Raw genomic sequence first — 17,126 nt, forward strand, 5'->3', positions numbered from 1 at the left:
ATAATGTAGTTCTTTGAAATCATTCTGCAGATTGAACAAAGACGCTTGTGCACTTTCCAATTTATTCATGCTTCGGCAGGATATGGTAAAGTCTGAAACATGCTTGTAAGCTCGTTTTGTGTTGTGGTACTAGCAAGGTTGTTGAATGTAAAGCAAGAATGCCAATGATCCTCAAAATGCGTAAGTGTTTTTCACCTAGAGATAATAGGTTATCTGCTTCGAATAAAATAATTATATCTCTCTAGCATTTTTAGCAGTTTGTATTTGCATGTGAATAGTAATGTTTAGTGTTTCCACTTAGGTGCTGCATACAAGGTTGTAACTGATGGCCAGGATCCAAAGGAACAGCTGGACTAGTTCCACGTGCCTAAGGGGAATTTATTGAACAGCAGAACCTTGTCTAGTTTATGATATGGTATTATCCATTATTCAGAAGAATAAAAAATCCTACTCGTTGCACAGAAGTCCTTGGACACACCCAATAGTCCCTCTAGCACTCAGGCAGCATGTTCTGAATTTCTTTTTTCTTTTGAAAGACCAAGGAACAAAAATACAGTGTAAGGGGGAGTGAATAAAACCGTATTTCCCTCTAGTCCTTATGGTGATATTACAGTATGAGAAGGATTAGACAACATACATTGGACGCACAAGGTCTCTGGTACTTCCAGCTAAAGCAGGCATGTCCAAAGTCTGTTTCAGGGGCCTAATCTGGCCCCCGTGGCAGTCCTGGGGTAAAATCCTTTTTAAAAAGCTCAGCAACTTTGGGGTAAAATTGTAAAAAAAGCTCAGCAAACTTTGATCGGCCCTCACATATGTTCACTTCATCAAATCTGGCCCTCTTTGAAAAAAGTTTGGTCACCCCTGAGCTACAGGATCTTGGCTAGCAGGGTTGGGAAACATCTCTGCCTGAGGCCTTGAAAAACCATTGATATAGTCAATGTAGACGATGATGGGCTAGCTAGGCCAATGCGCTGACACTGTAAGGCCACTTCATAGGTTGAATCCTATGAAGGCAAGTCTGTATTTATTCTTCACAGATATAAGTTGCATTTGCATGTAACACTGAGCCCAAACTGCATGGTTTCTTTTAACTATAATATGTATGAGGTGTATTACCAGTGAATACTCCTGTTTCCTCCTCCGTTGAGCTGGCAAACAAACCATAGAGTTACTTCTGAGCAAGGATTTGTGCTTTGTTTCTCTCACACTGCAACAAAGGAGCCCATGTTTTGTTTTTGGTTTGTTTGAGAGAAACAAATCATGAATTCTGATTAAGATGTGATGTTAAGCCAGCCACTTCGGGGCTTGTTTCCCCACCAACTAAGGAAGGAGTAAAATGGGATCTCTTGACAAATTACACAGTGTGGCTTAGTGTTGTGTATCTGTGGCCATTGAATAGAAAATTATGTGTGTGCTCTCCAAATATCCCCACATTGATTTAACATTCATTCAGTAGTTGTGTCTGTGTGTGTGGATTTGTGCAAGTGTCCCTGGTAGGTGATTTTAATGGACATGTTGCTAGCCATAATTGTAAAGTGCAATGGTTTTTAATTGTAATATTTCTGTGAGCGAAAGGGCAATGTTAAGATGGCTTGGATACCGTAGCTGCTATTGTGAGGATTATTTTAGTTGTAATTTCCTGACTTTATGGCTCTTAAATTGAGGTGTACTCAGCATTTCCCAGTTCAGGTTTTTGCAACTTTTGAAATTTGAAGACCCGAGGATTCAAATAATACTCTTCAAATCAAAAAGCTTCAGATATTTCATGGAACCCTTGGCACTGGGAGTTTAGCTAGAGTTCAGGACGTGCATTTAGAATTTTGCCCTAAGATACGAAAACAGCCAAATAACCTTTTAATGGTAGGTTTTAAGTGCAGCTTTCTGAACGCTTTCGCCCTTCCCCGTCCCTTTTGATGCATTGCTTTCCTTAAGGCCAGAAGTGTGCTCTTATGAGGCCGTGGCTTAGGAAGTTCTGACGTAAAATAATTGTTTTGCAAGATACCGTCAAGCTAGAAAGGCATTCAGGGGGTTGTGGCTTTACTTTTTTCCCTTACGTTTTCACGCTATGTGATACAGTGAATAGGAAAAGTGGGGGAGGAGACATTGTATTCAGCTGCCATGCTGTTATCGGAGGGATTGTTTCTAGATACAGGTTCAGCATTCATTGGTTGTCTGAAGAAAGCCATTTCATCCGAGGATTGGACAAGAAGCTGCGTCAGTTTGCTGCCCGTCTCCAAGGCACTGGCGATGCTGCCTCCACAAGCTGGCTAACGTCACAGCTCCATCACCCAGCGGGGTGTGGGCTCACTCTCCCCCCCCCCGTTCTGTTTAATTCTGTATTTGCTTCCTGCTGCATTTCTTAATCTGTCTTCTGCCAAATGCTAACAGCATGATATTTTGCAATCATTTAGGTGAATACAAGAAAGACGAACTCCTGGAAGCTGCTAGGTAAGTGCTGCTCAGAATACAAATGGTTTTTGAAGGGAGGACGTAGAAAGCCGGGATGAAAAATGGGCTTTTATGATCGCTGTCATTCTGTCATTACCCTATTATGAAATTATGCAGATAAACAAGGCTTGTTAGCATGGGTTGCTTTGGATTTTAGCCACTTTTGCAAAAAGCAAAAGAATGTGTTTATTTGTAATCATGCAGTATGATGGGGGTGCTTGCATTTTGACATAATGGGCTCCAAATTTCATTTATGTTTAGAGTGATCATTTTAGAAAGAAACAGTATATTAGGACATTTTCTCTTTATTTTATACCTGAAAGGCATATTTCGCGTTTTCTTATTAAAGCCCATCATAAGAAACCTTCAGCAAGAGCTCTGAAGCTATTTATAGTGTCTTGGGGAATGTAACAAAAATAGGTGTTTGGGAAACGTCTTTTCGGCAGATACATAAAACCAAGTAAAATATAAATTAAACATTAAATTGATGTTAATCTTTTACATGGTGTATTCTTAAAGGAACTGTTTCAAGTGTCTGTTTTTTACAATTTGAAATGCATATTAGGTGGTTCTTTGAACATGCCAGGATATAGAACAGTATATAATGTGAAACTCCATTTCAAATATTTTATAAGGGGCTCTCCCTCTTTCTTACTTCTCTATCATGCAGGAGTGGTAATGAAGAAAAACTAATGGCTTTGTTGACACCTTTAAATGTGAACTGCCATGCAAGTGATGGGCGAAAAGTAAGTCTGTGCATATTTAACACATTTTGTCATTTCCCCCCCCTGACAGCTAACCTGCATGCCTTGTCAATTTGAAAATATTTTTAACCCATCACTTATGTGGAAGTGTTTTAATTCGTGTCTGTTAACTATGAAATTAAATGATGCTATGCCTAATATTGATGGTTTGTGACAGATTGACAGAGGCAGTGGAGCGTGCACTCGAAATCATGCTATTTGTTTCAAATGTCAGCTATTGGGCTGTGCTTCAGATAGTTCGGCTACAAAAATAAACTGCATGTTTGGGTTGTTAATAGCTGTAAAATAACAGTCTGTCTAGTATTTTCTTTTCTGTGGTATTGTTCAGTTAAGAAAGGTAGGAGTCCAAGCCCCTACTTCTATGCTTAGCATAGCTAATTCCATATCGGTATGATTTGTGCCTATTGAATTCTCTTAACTTTTGATATTTTTATGCTTTTGATGTCTGGCTGCAGCTTTATATAACGGGGATGTTGAATGAAATGGATTGGGTTAGAAGGGGAAGGGAAGAACCTACAATGACAGGCTACCAGCCAGACTTCATGACAATGTTCTCTTAAATTACATAATGTGCATTTGACCATTTAATTTCGCTGCTTAGCTTTGAAATTTTGTAATTGGTATACTAGAATTTGCTCTTGGGACTGACCCAGGTCCACACAGATTAGGAATCTTCTCCTTCAGTGGCTATTTTTAGGGTTTGCCAAAATCTTCATAGCATAGTCTCAAACAGGGATGACCAGCTGCTTTGGCCTGCAAGGCTGGATCATTCCTGCCCAAGCTGAGCTGAAGAGGGAAGACTCATAAAAACTGGGGCATGTTGTGGCCCTTGGTCTCCCAGTTGTCTGTTTTGGAGCTAAATCTTTTTAAAAATAAGTTTATTCATTTGCAATGCAAAAAGGGCCAGTTTAAATATTTTTTGACACAAACACTACAGAGCAAGGCTCATGTAATTGCCATTTATTTCAATGTTTATAACTGCTTATATTTTATGGGACCATGCACTTTCTTTTTAATAATGTTGTGTGTATAATCTGTAACTGAGCTAAAATTATACCCACCAGATTCTTGATTAGTTGTACTGATTTAAAACTTGGCGGCATGCATTGCTTGTGTGTGTGATTATATATATTGTTTTGTTTTTATTTATATGTTAGAATGACCATCAGTTGGTTTTACTGTCACAATGAACTATATGCACTACCCTCACCCCCATTTGTCCGCAACTAAGTACTTCTGAATCTCCTTAGAACTGTCTGTGCAAGCAACTTACATTTAGGAATTATTCAGATGATTTGTAGTACTGTATTCTTAGTCTGATAGCATGGGGAAGTCTTTTAAGTGATGATATGCAACTGTGTGTGTTTATTTAAAGAGTTTTCTTTTATAATCAGTGTTCTTAATATAGAAGTCCTGAGCAGAACTTTTTTGTGTAGCTAAATCCCCACAGATAGTTAAATGAGGCCCAAAACAATATGCCATCAAGTATAGTATTAATGGTTCAGGAATATAATGTATCTGAATGTTCTGAAAGGGAATACAAAGGAAAGAAATTCAGTGTATTTAAAACAATTGAGATGCAGTAGCAGATAAATTGATCAAAACCAACAGATTTCTATTCAAGACAAAAATAAAATTATTATTAACAACAAAACATTTATATAATGAGTATATTTGGTAGCTACTGTTGAGCTCCTCTGTTGAGAACTGTTCCTACCATGTGATGGATCTTGGGGTATCCCTACAGGTCAGCAAATGCTTATTTCTTTTTAATCTATTACTGTACCTGTGGAGGCACCATTCAGTTCTCTCCCCTATCAAAATAGCTCATGTCTTCTTTGTTGAAAGCATACTCTCCAATATTCAAAACTCTGCAGGACTCTGACCTGTTCACAGATATCCACCTGTGCAGCGATTGCCCTTGCTTCTGTCAGGGAATAAGTCACATATCGCATAGGGAACAGTGCATACGTAATGCTTTTGAACCTTGAACCTTGATTGGGGTTGGGGAATGCTGCTGGCTTCTGCATTGACCAAAGGAATGCAATTTTGAGACTCTTGCCTTTCAATATGTTTCATTCTGTGATACTGCTGAAGCCTTTTGCTCCTTTCCTTCATCTGGCATCCCAAGGTTCAGTAGTGTACCAAATTGGATAAGTGTCTCGTTGCTCTGGTTTCACCATTAGTATTAAATCCACCCTAAAAGCCACCAGAATCAACAGCTGGCTTCAGGTAGAATTCAGCATGCAAGCATATCAGCTTGCCAGATGACTCCCCATGTGCTGTTCGGGGTTTGTGTGTTCTCCCCCCCCATGCCATTGGGGGGGCACATTGGGATGGTGGTGATACAGAGAGGAAAGCCTCATTGTGCAAGTTGAAGTCCTTGTGCAAGACTTCGTTGAGGTTCGTTGGGTGAATCCCACCCTTCATCTATGGGTTTCAAGACCACTATATTAGGCAGGAAATACCTAAGTTGAGTACCAGGTTACATTCTGCCATCTTTCCATGTCTAAGCATCCAATTAGGCTGAAAGGAGTTAACCAGGGGTGTGACCTTTTAGTTGGCCTAGTAAAGATTGCCCTCATGTGGATTTGGAATTTATCTGGGAAATTCCCTTTATTCTCATTCTCTCTCTCTCTCTCTCTCTCTCTCTCTCTCTCTCTCTCTCTCACACACACACACACACACACGTACACACACACGTACTCCCTTTACCTCTCTATTATGTTCAGATAAATGAGTAAAATGGTTTGAGCTTCAAATACTTGACATCGTTGATATAGGAAGATAGGCTATGCATGCCTAAATAAGAGACCATGGAGCAAGCCTTAATTTTGGGTTAGGAAATCCCAGCAGTCAGAGTAATGACTGCTGGCTGTGAAAGATTCATGCGCACAGCAGTCATTACTTAAAACACTAGTGTTTGTGCAACACAAACTGGTTCTAGGCACCAACATTAATTGCTTAGCTGAAATGTGAGGATGCACTTTTTTGTTTACAGTTATAAGAGGCTGTAATTCTTCAATAAAATCTTCAACACTGTATATTGTATAGAATTTTGAGGAAACATGTATACTGTTGAATTCCATCATTCAAGCTCGTATTCTACTGAAGTTTTAGTACCTAATAGTCTCTGCTTATTAATAACAGCTAGAGGTTGGGGTTTTGCGTGGGGAAAAATGACTCCAAGATACTATAAATAATCCTATCAGTCATCCTATATATTTTTAGAATCCATTTGTGCAGTTTTTTGTATTTCTAATGAACCCATGACCCTATTATCTGTCAATGAATTGAATTGTAAATGAAGAATTGGCTAGTATCTGTGTTTGAATTCAGAATGCCAAGTGATGATACATATTGGCAGGAAATCAATGGCAAATATGCTCATCAAAGATTAAAAAATTAAACAGTAACACCAGGAAAAATAAATTCAGTTAGCTAATTCAGTTAGACAAACTAAGTATATTGTGTTGACACAATACAGAAGAAAATGATACAAACTCAATTTCACATTACCAAACAACTTTTACAATATTGCATTAAAATAAATTGCCTCTGCATTACTCTCCAAAAAAGATCTTGCAAAGCTTAGCTCTGCATAAATGCTTCTGTGTGACACAAGGGAAGTTTTTATAGTGGGCAGCAATGGAACCGCAGTTATCCCTTTGGAAGCAGTCATATACAGCAAGGCTAGGAAACAAGTTACTGAACTCCTTCTTCCACCAGTCAAAGCCTGCAAGGCCAATGGTCTGGGATAATGTTGTTGTAGTCTGACAGCATCAGGAGGGCTGCAGGTTCCATATCATTGCAGTGATGTCCAGAGTCCTTCTACCTCAGCAGCCCTCGTGGTTACTGATTGTTGTTTAGTCGTTCAGTCATGTCCGACTCTTCGTGACCCCATGGACCAGAGCACGCCAGGCACTCCTGTCTTCCACTGCCACCCGCAGTTTGGTCAAACTCATGTTCGTAGCTTCGAGAACACTGTCTAACCATCTCGTCCTCTGTTGTCCCCTTCTCCTTGTGCCCTCCATCTTTCCCAAAATCAGGGTCTTTTCCAGTGAGTCTTCTCTTCTCATGAGGTGGCCAAAGTATTGGAGCCTCAGCTTCACGATCTGTCCTTCCAGTGAACACCCAGGGCTGATTTCCTTAAGAATGGATGCGTTTGATCTTCTTGCAGTCCATGGGACTCTCAAGAGTTTCCTCCAGCACCATAATTCAAAAGCGTCAATTCTTCGGTGATCAGCCTTCTTTATGGTCCAGCTCTCACTTCCATACATCACTACTGGGAAAACCATAGCTTTTACTATACGGACCTTTGTTGGCAAGGTGATGTCTCTACTGATGTGGTTACTGATACACCGTTTAAAATGGCAGTTACTTATTCCAGCTTTACTGCTGGTGCCCAAACCATCATAAAACACATTATAACAACATCTGCTAATTTATTTACTTCAAAGCAGTGGGATTCTGAGGGTTGTCATCAGTGTTTGTTTACACTGGATGAGAGTTTAAACCAGAAAAAGGTTTCAATGTGCGATCTGCTTGTGTAGACTGGCCCTTAGTGAGCTGCAGTTCTCCAGACTGCTAATTCTTTTAAAAGTTCTGCCCCTCACCCCATTAAACCTTTATAGTGCAAGTTTGGATCTCTGGACTCTCTTAACTGTTTGCTTTCTGTCATGTTAAAGTGTGTTTCTGGAACTTTCTGCAGTGTTGTTTCATGGTGCTGGAAACTGGAGAATAAAAGCAGCTTGATACAGAAATTAACTTCCTTTTCATGCTGTGCATACTTAACAACAAGGCCCCTAAACATAAATGGAGGCCCATAGGGAGATGCAAGACCAATGCAGAGCCAAAAAATAACTCATCATGCTTTCTGCAGATACAAATGAGCCAACTGAGTGCATCTTATTTCAGAAGACAGAGCCTTTATAGTATTTCACTACTTTTCTTAACTATCACCTAGGGAGAGGGAGCCATTTCATCTTCTTGCCGTTGCCTTGTATGCAATGTGGGAAAATGACTAGCACGGGAAGTCTTAAAAGCCTTCTCAATTCTGCATGTGAGAGGAAACAGGGCAAGTGTTTCCTTTCACGCTTTGCTGTTATAAATCCATATAATTACAGTGATGTATCATACCCAGGCAATCTTTTGTATAAACTTGAAAAGAAAACTAGGCACATCTGTATTTGGAGTGGTTTTGGACACTTCATGTGGGGGGAAAAAGAAAGTTCTTACCTTCTGTTCTTGGTTTATTCATATATCCTACCCTACTTGGGTATCATATATTGTTCTTCGTCCAAACCCTGTACCCCTTTTATCCTTCAGCAGCCCTGTAATGGTACATGTAGTTTGAGAGACATCAACTGGCCCAAGGTCACCCTTCTTCGTCCAACAGCGACTGCACCATACTAGTTAGTTCAAGTTCAAATTCAGATATTAGAAGTCACTTGTTTTTCCTATTCACCATTTTATATATTGTACAAAGCCATTCTTTGTTGACAGGCCGTAAGTCTTAATTCTTGAGGGAAACAAACTCAAGTCCTCATTTTGGATTAGTTTCCCATTGTGTTTACATTTAACTACCACAAACAGGATTCTGGAAGACAATTTTGCTTTTATTTGGCTTTTAAATGATGATGCAATTAGAAAAGTTAATGGATTTTCACAAGAAGATTTTCTGTTTTCCAAGCATTGTGTGTTTCTTACCCTTAAATACAAAGTAATTTGAGAAAGTTCACTCTTACTGGTTACCTACTGAAATGCAAACTGGAAGATTTTCGTCAAACCCAGCAATCGCATTCTGTATAACCACCCCAAATAACTTGCGCCAAGACTGCTCCCATTAGTCCCCAGATGACATCAATACACTATTCTACAGTCAGGAAGGAATCTTCATTTGTTTACACAAAGATATTAAAGAGGATCATTCACAATGCTGGAATACCTGTGGAAGTGATAGGCTCATTGTGGTATCAGCAGAGGTGACATAATGGTTAGACTGAGTGTTCAACTAATACAAGGAAGATGCCACTGAGCCATTCAGCTTGCTGAGTGATCTTAGCCAGTCACCACCACACTGACATATATATATATATGGTGCCCCGCAAGACGAATGCCTCGCAAGATACAAAACCCGCTAGATGAAAGGGTTTTCCGTTTTGGAGGTGCTTCGCAAAACGAATTTGCTATGGGCTTGCTTCGCAAGATGAAAATGTCTTGCGAGTTCTGCGGGGTTTTTTCCCCTCCCCCCCTTTTCCCCAGCCCCTAAGCCGCTTATCAGCTGTTCTCTAAGCCGCTTAACAGCTGATGCTAAGCCGCTTAACAGCTGATCTAAGCTGGTTATCAGCTGATCCACTAAGCCGCTAATCCCTTAATAGCCGCTAATAGCCGCTAAACCGCTAATAGCGCTAATAGCGCTAATCCGCTAATGGGCTTGCTTCGCAAGACGAAAAAAACCGCAAGACGAAGAGACTCGCAGAACGGATTCTTTTCGTCTTGCGAGGCACCACTGTATATATATATAGATAGATAGATAGATAGATAGATAGATATAGGCACTGTTTACCACCCTTCTTCAGTTCCATGAAAGAAAGATGGCATATACATGTAAGACATACTAATACAAAAACAAAAAACAGCCTTTCAGTTTGAGCAAGGAAAAAGGTTTCTTTTCTCATTCTTGTGATGTTTAAGCCCTTCATTGTTTGTCTCATCTGTAAAGTAAAAAAACTTGCTAATGTACACATTCTTACAAAAGAGTGCCAATTTCTTACACTTTTCTTCAAAAGAGGAACCGTGATGTCAGTAAAATTCTAATCATTAAAGTTTGTTAAGTAACCAAAAAAATAGTTAAATGTCTTCAAAGTCACCCTTTTTTCTTTTTGGGGGGGGGGGATATGTTAACAGGATTGTAAAGTAGGGTGGTCCATTTTCCTTTTGAAAATGCAGGGTGGGAAAGCTGTTTTGCAAGGCTTGTGATGATGATTTTTCACTACTAGGTAGTAAATTATTTTAGACATAAGAATTTGAAAACTCAAGTAATGCAATGTTTCACTTTGGAATGTTTTAAGTGTTCAATATTTGGAAGGAAGAGTTAGAGGATTCCGTAAATGGAAAGAAAGCAGTTTGTTTTCAGCTTTAACAATGTTTGTTTACCTATGGGCAGTCACCTCATGTTTACCCTCAAATGAAATAATGCTTAAGGCATTATATTTATTATTTTAAAAGGGCTGTGTTTAGGACAAAAACACTGTCCTTTTGCATTACACTGGTACTAGTTTCTTTGTACTGCAGGGGTCACCAACCTTTTTTGAGCCCCTGAGGTTGATGAGCAATTTGTGTTCTTGAACATAGGTGTAATATATTTGGTTGCTTCTCTTATGGAGCTCCTGCCAGAATGTTTTTTTTGCATCTCATTCTGATCCAGATTAGATGTGCTAGGATACCCAGTTTGCATCTATTAGAAACTGACTGGTGGTGTCGTGGTATAAACTCTTTACAATCAAAATACTTTCTCCCTTCTGCAGTTCTCTTTCCATAGGCAGAGCACTGTTTTCAACACCAAAGCTAAAAAGGCTACGATCGCCATATTTCCCTCCACAGAAGATGTCCACTCCAGGTTTTCTGGTGACCTGCTATTCCCTAAGAGCACCTCAGTTTTCCTGCATGAAACCGGCAGGGAATCTTCATCCTCCCTGGTGTTTATCTTTAAACAATTTGCTTAAAACTGTTTCCCCCTTTCTGGAGTGAGAAGTGAGGTTTGAGGGAGAGTCCTGCTCTGAGTGTACCTCTGCTGTAGATGCTGCCAAAGAGACTGGAGAAAAATTATGCTGAGATGAAGTCACAGGGAAGAGTGGCAGATGAAGGCAAATACAGAAATGGGAAATTAAAAAATTTAGGGAAGTAAAAAAAGAGGTTTTAAAATGCTGCTCCCAGAAGCAGGAGCTGGCGTGGAAATGTAACACAGCTGCCGGCAGGGAGAATGCTGACAATTTAAAGAAAAATAAATACCGTATTTTGTGCTCTATAAGACTCAGTTTTTCCCTCCTAAAAAGTAAGGGGAAATGGAGCGAATGCAGGCTGCGTAGCTATCCCAGAAGCCAGAACAGCAAGAGGGATTGCTGCTTTCACTGCACAGTGATCCTTCTTGCTGTTCTGGCTTCTGAGATTCAGAATATTTTTTTTTCTTGTTTTCCTCCTCCAGAAACTAGGTGCGTCATGGTCTGGTGCATCTTATAGAGCAAAAAATACGGTAAATGCCAAAGGCTAGCACTGGTCACACTACAGAGCTTGCCCCAGGCATGCATGTGTTAGGGGGCACAGAAGGAGCTTAACCATGGCAGCTGCTCATTTTTAATTTCTTCAGTGCAGACATGCTAATCACATGATGCACCTTCAGGGAGTGAAGAAGACTCCTGGGACTTAAGCTGCCCAGAAACTACACCCTAATTCTGTTCACCAGATATAAACTCTTGCTTGCCATGGCAACTGTAATTGTACTTCCTGGTTGCTGAGAGGACCATGAGGGGACAGCAGGGTCACTTAAACAGTCTGGGCTAATTTCCCCAAAGCTGGAATGCAAGAAGCGTTTTTCATTAATTTGGGGGAAGCTAGACTGATTTAACCTAGAGAATGATAATTAAGTTGAGACTTGGATTTGGTATTTGCAGTCAGTGAGAGAAGTTGAAAGTAGGGCAACCACTTTTAATCAATTGATCTGTTCAACAGATTAAATACCTTTTACATCAGTTTTTAAAAACTTGATCTCTTGGGTAGTGGTAGCTAGATATGTCACTGGAAATATTCAGTCTGTTGATAAAATGCATATAATGTTATATATAATGATGTTATAACAGGATCTGTGATGTAGCCTTTTAAACTAAACGTATAAACCGATCGTACATTTGTAAATGTTTTTTTCTGTCTAAGATGAAAGTAGCCAGTTTCTCTTTTGTTGTGAAAGAAAGCAAATGAACACACTCAAAATGGAGACCGTATTTTAATGGTTAAATAGTGGGTAGAGGATGCACTTTTGATAGATTAATAGGGAGCTACAGAGAAGGCAGTAGCCAGAAGAATTTTTTTAATCGACTGGGAAGAGAAAACAGAGGAGAGGGGTATATTATTGATGATACGTTTATCTCTATGCCCACCTCAAGTAGCTTATGCATGCCAGCTGTTCTGGTGTTTTGAGGCTGCTGCTCATGTGAGGTGGTTCCCATAGGAAACCTGTGCAGAACATAGAAGGTGCTTTGTAATTGCTCCCCAGCCAGAGTTGCCATTTCTGCCTGCAAGTATCTGTCTGTGTGGAAACTTGCCTTACCCAAGGAAAGTGTCTTAATTTCATTCTTTTTGTTTCTGCCTTTTCTTACAGTCTACTCCGTTACATTTGGCTGCAGGATACAACAGAGTCCGAATAGTCCAGCTTTTGCTCCAGCATGGTGCTGATGTTCATGCAAAGGATAAGGGGTATGTAAGACATTATAATGAACTCACTGGCTTTTTTAGCACTCATAAAGCAGGGTGGATACTAGTGAAAGGGCCTCTTAAATAGTGGTACCTAACAAAGGCTTGGAGGGACACAGGTGGCACTGTGGGTTAAACCAATATCATACCATTATAGTCAAGGGATGCAGGTGGCACTGTGGGTTAAAACACAGAGCCTAGGACTTGCCGATCAGAAGGTCGGCGGTTCGAATCCCCGCGACGGGGTGAGCTCCTGTTGCTCGGTCCCTGATCCTGCAACCCTAGCAGTTTGAAAGCACGTCAAAGTGCAAGTAGATAAATAGGTACCGCTCTGGCGGGAAGGTAAACGGTGTTTCCGTGCGCTGCTCTGGTTCGCCAGAAGCGGCTTAGTCATGCTGGCCACATGACCCGGAAGCTGTACGCCGGCTCCCTCGGCCAATAAAGTGAGATGAGCGCCGCAACCCCAGAGTCGGTCACGACTGGACCTAATGGTCAGGGGTCCCTTTACCTTTTTAACAAAGGCTTATCCTTTGGGAAATAGTAAAACCTTGATTATTCTCCCAAGCATTTCAAATCTTGTAGATGTTACAATGATGTACATTTGGAGTTTGAGATCACAGAATTGATTAAGTATCACATGCTGCAGCTCCCCCCCCCCCCCCCAGTGGCTTAGAGCAGTGGTTTTCAAACTGCATTCTGGGGGAGATATAGTGGTTCCTCGACAGATATGTCTGTGTGGAAAGTGAAGGGAGATAAACAGCAATGCTGTAGAGTAATTCAGAAATATCTTAAGACTTTTTCATATTTCCTACTGCATTTTTTTCTAGTCTGGTCGGGGTGTTTCCACGCCATATTTTTTTTGTCACACCTTTACAAATTAGTCTGTTAGATTATTGTAACAATTTTCTGTTCTTCTAAAGCTTTCCTTTGTGCTCTGACCTCATTTTTGCATTCAGGGATTTTTTTTTTTTTTTTAAAAAAGCTCCTCTTCCCTTGCTTGTAAAGTTGCTGGAACCTTTGTACAAAGGCAAGGAAGAGGCACATTTCAAATGCTGGAATAAGATATAGCAAAGTGCTTTAAAAAGTGGCTTGCGCCTAGGGCTCAGAAAGGATTTAAAAAGTTGGTCGTGTGGAACAGCTGCTGTGCTGCCTCTCTGGATGAGTTCAAGCAATCTTCTCATCTGTGCACCAGAATTCCCATTTGTGCAGGCCTGAATCATGTGACTGATACCCTGCATGAAACTGGGCAGTGCAGTGTTGCTTTTGTTACATGCTCAGATTTTCATAAAATCCTACATCTGGCTAGAATCTATGACCAAGCATCTGTTTGAATAATAATGTTATTGAGGTTAAACTACATTTTACATCTTTAAATGTCTCTCTTGCTGCAGCCAATTTGGTTCTAAGTTGCCTAATTATTGCTTTTTAGGTAATGTAGTTTTAATGCTTTATTTATTGCAGTGGACTTGTGCCCCTCCACAATGCATGTTCCTACGGACATTATGAAGTTACAGAACTGCTGTTGAAGGTAACGTTAAAGAGAAGTAATTCCTTAATGTTATGTAATTAATTGAAGGAAGTAATTAACATGTAGTGTGCTGTCGTGTTTACTATTTGTGTGTTGTTCTTTATTGTATGGTTATTTGTATTTTTAAGTTAAATTGTGTAAGCAGCCTTGCAGACCCCGTGAACTAAACATGGCAATAGCAATATAAATGTCCTTAGCTGCTGTGTACAGCATATGTATGGAAATACGGTATGGCTTGTGGGGGTCTTTCTGTGTGGTCAAACAAATGAAAGAACAATGTTTGAGGGACACACATTTCTCATCAATGAGGCCATTTTTCAAACAGTAGCATATGACTAACTGAATTTGTGTGTGATTGTGACATATTTGTGATTGAAATGTCACACCTCTGAAGAATACGCTGTAAAAATTAGGAGTTATGCCATCCATAACACGTAAATTTGCTAAATCAACGGGGCCGCTTTAGCTGAAGTCCATAATATTTTCTATTATGCCATCTTATTAAAAACTAAGGGAAAATAACAGACCTGGTCCACATTCCACACATAGGAGAGTATTTTCCCTGTATTACAGAAACTGGGTTACATCTAGCTAAATTATTACGTGATTGGAGTGACTCTGCTCACACAATTGAACTATTCCTTCTATGCCTCACTGCCCCATATGTATGTGTTCCAGAGGGTTTGGGAAACACCCCAAACAGATTTGGAGGGTTGGAGCAGGAAGTTCTGTTGTGTAAGTGGAAGTCATGCAATAATTTAAGTTAGATACAACCTATTACTTGCCCCAAGCAAACCACTGTTTGTGGCTGATTCGAGATTCAAAATACTGACTTATTTTTTTAAAAAAAAAAAAAAACCTCCGTAATCTCATATTCTGAGAGACTCTGGGCTTTCATTAAACATTTGTAAGCAGCAAACCTGGAGCACATTCTTTCTATCAAGTGCATATTATTTGAACATGTATTAAAATATCAATTCATTATAATCAAAGTTTTCATTAGATAACACCTATTCTGTTTAGCACTGAAAGTTAACTGTGGTACTGACACTACATACAGGTACTGACCTGTACAATTTAACTCTTATTCTTTCCTTACTTAGCATGGTGCCTGTGTTAATGCGATGGATCTTTGGCAGTTTACTCCATTACATGAAGCCGCTTCTAAGAATCGTGTGGAAGTTTGTTCTTTGTTACTCAGCCATGGTGCAGATCCAACGTTGGTCAACTGTCATGGAAAGAGTGCTGTTGACATGGCCCCAACGCCTGAGCTGAAAGAGAGGCTTACCTGTAGGTATCGCTAGGGTGCAAAATACTGTATTTCACATCTAGAAAGGGCACTTTGTGCTCTACGGAGTGTGATATTGATCACAGAATTCAGCTCCCTGTAAACCTCAACTTTTGTTTTTTTTATTAAAGCAAAGATGGTTGCAAAGATCATTTTGATGTGGGCATTTCTGGTGAAATCTCAGAGGGATTGCTTTGTAACATTTTGAGCAGTCATAGGGTAGGGTTTCAATGCCTGGGGTTCCTTCGCATCCCTCATCATGACCAGCAGAAGCAGAATACATTGTTCGAAATAATGAAAATTACATAATAAATTATGCAAACTGAGAATAATCATGCCTAGTTGCTTGTGTAATATTTACTTAATTACTTAATTACTGCCCTGATAATATCTGCTTCATATGTGTTAATATATATATCACTATTGTCAAAAAATTTGGGTCACTTTGGGACAACATTCTAATTTATTTCAGGCATTAAAAGTCAGTTCAGAAACCTTTCCCTGCAACCTTTTTCTTGTTAATCTTCTCTTATCAACATATTTGGCAGATCAGAAGTGTGTGTGTGTGTGTGTGTGTGTGTGTGTGTGTAAAGTCCTTTAGGCAGCATTTATACAAGTCACTGAGCATCTAAACTAATTTTGCATTTAGGCTGAGTAGCATTGAAATAGAAACCCCCCCCCCTTACCTCTCAGCCCAAGAATGTTATTTTGTCTTCACAATCTTCACTTGAGAGAACGCAATAGGACAGTTCTTTGTGAACTATGTGGAATTATATTGTCCCTCTTAACTGTTGTTTGGCTTTTCTAAGCTAATGCTGTATAATTCTGACAGTCATGAATATTGTTTATTCCCCTGCAGATGAATTCAAAGGACATTCCTTACTACAAGCAGCAAGAGAAGCCGACTTAGCCAAAGTAAAGAAGACACTTGCCTTGGAGGTCATTAATTTCAAGCAGCCACAGTCCCATGAGACAGCACTGGTGAGATCATAAGAGTCCCTCTGCTTGCTTTAGGCAGCATCTAAGGTTTTGTATACATAATTGTGGCTGAAGTTATCCCATAGTTAAGACTGGCGTTTTCAAGGTAAATCTAGTTCAGCCCATCACATATCTAATGATGCTTGACCTGCCAGTGACTTAATGCTGAGCTAAGGAAGAACCTGTAGTAAGCATCTTCTTTCATGTTTACACCATTTTAGCGGGGATCTGAGAATTCTGCCATTCAAAATTATTTGAAATGAATAGTTTGATCCTTCAGTACACCGTGTGTTTTTGCAACTGTAATTGCTTCAGCAGCATTCAAAATCTGCTAGAGTAAAAAAAAAAAAAGGGTTGCGTATCTGTAGGCGCGATGGCACAAGCTGTAGCCTGTGCTGTGAGAGGCAAGGGAGGCAAGCAAACCAACTAATTTAGCTCCTCCCTTTATCCTCACTGCTGCCACCAAGTGTGGATAGCCTGTCTGCCTCCACTAAACAGTCCTTAACGTCTGGAATTTATTTAGTGGCCCAGCCATATCAAGTAGTGTGGTAAGGCAATTAGTGTGGTGTGAACTACAAAGCCTCTTACACATTTAACCCAAATTTAGATTTTGTAAAAGGTTTTGTAAGGCGGCAATGTAAAAAATAATCAT

At 39.9% G+C, this 17,126-nt stretch overlaps 1 protein-coding gene across 1 annotated transcript in view; it reads left to right on the forward strand.

Moving 5' to 3' along the window:
• The window catches only part of TNKS (tankyrase), an 83,389-nt gene that overhangs the window by 22,945 nt on the left and 43,318 nt on the right, over positions 1 to 17,126 (forward strand). Inside the window, exons 4-9 of the mRNA XM_083419516.1 lie at positions 2,412 to 2,448; positions 3,119 to 3,194; positions 12,589 to 12,683; positions 14,142 to 14,208; positions 15,312 to 15,498; positions 16,356 to 16,477. Of these exons, the coding sequence (XP_083275642.1) occupies positions 2,412 to 2,448; positions 3,119 to 3,194; positions 12,589 to 12,683; positions 14,142 to 14,208; positions 15,312 to 15,498; positions 16,356 to 16,477 (584 nt within the window). The remainder of the gene's footprint in view (positions 1 to 2,411; positions 2,449 to 3,118; positions 3,195 to 12,588; positions 12,684 to 14,141; positions 14,209 to 15,311; positions 15,499 to 16,355; positions 16,478 to 17,126) is intronic.

Source organism: Podarcis tiliguerta (genome assembly GCF_965153285.1).
Source record: "Podarcis tiliguerta genome assembly, chromosome: 17".
Taxonomy (NCBI): Eukaryota; Metazoa; Chordata; class Lepidosauria; order Squamata; family Lacertidae; genus Podarcis; species Podarcis tiliguerta.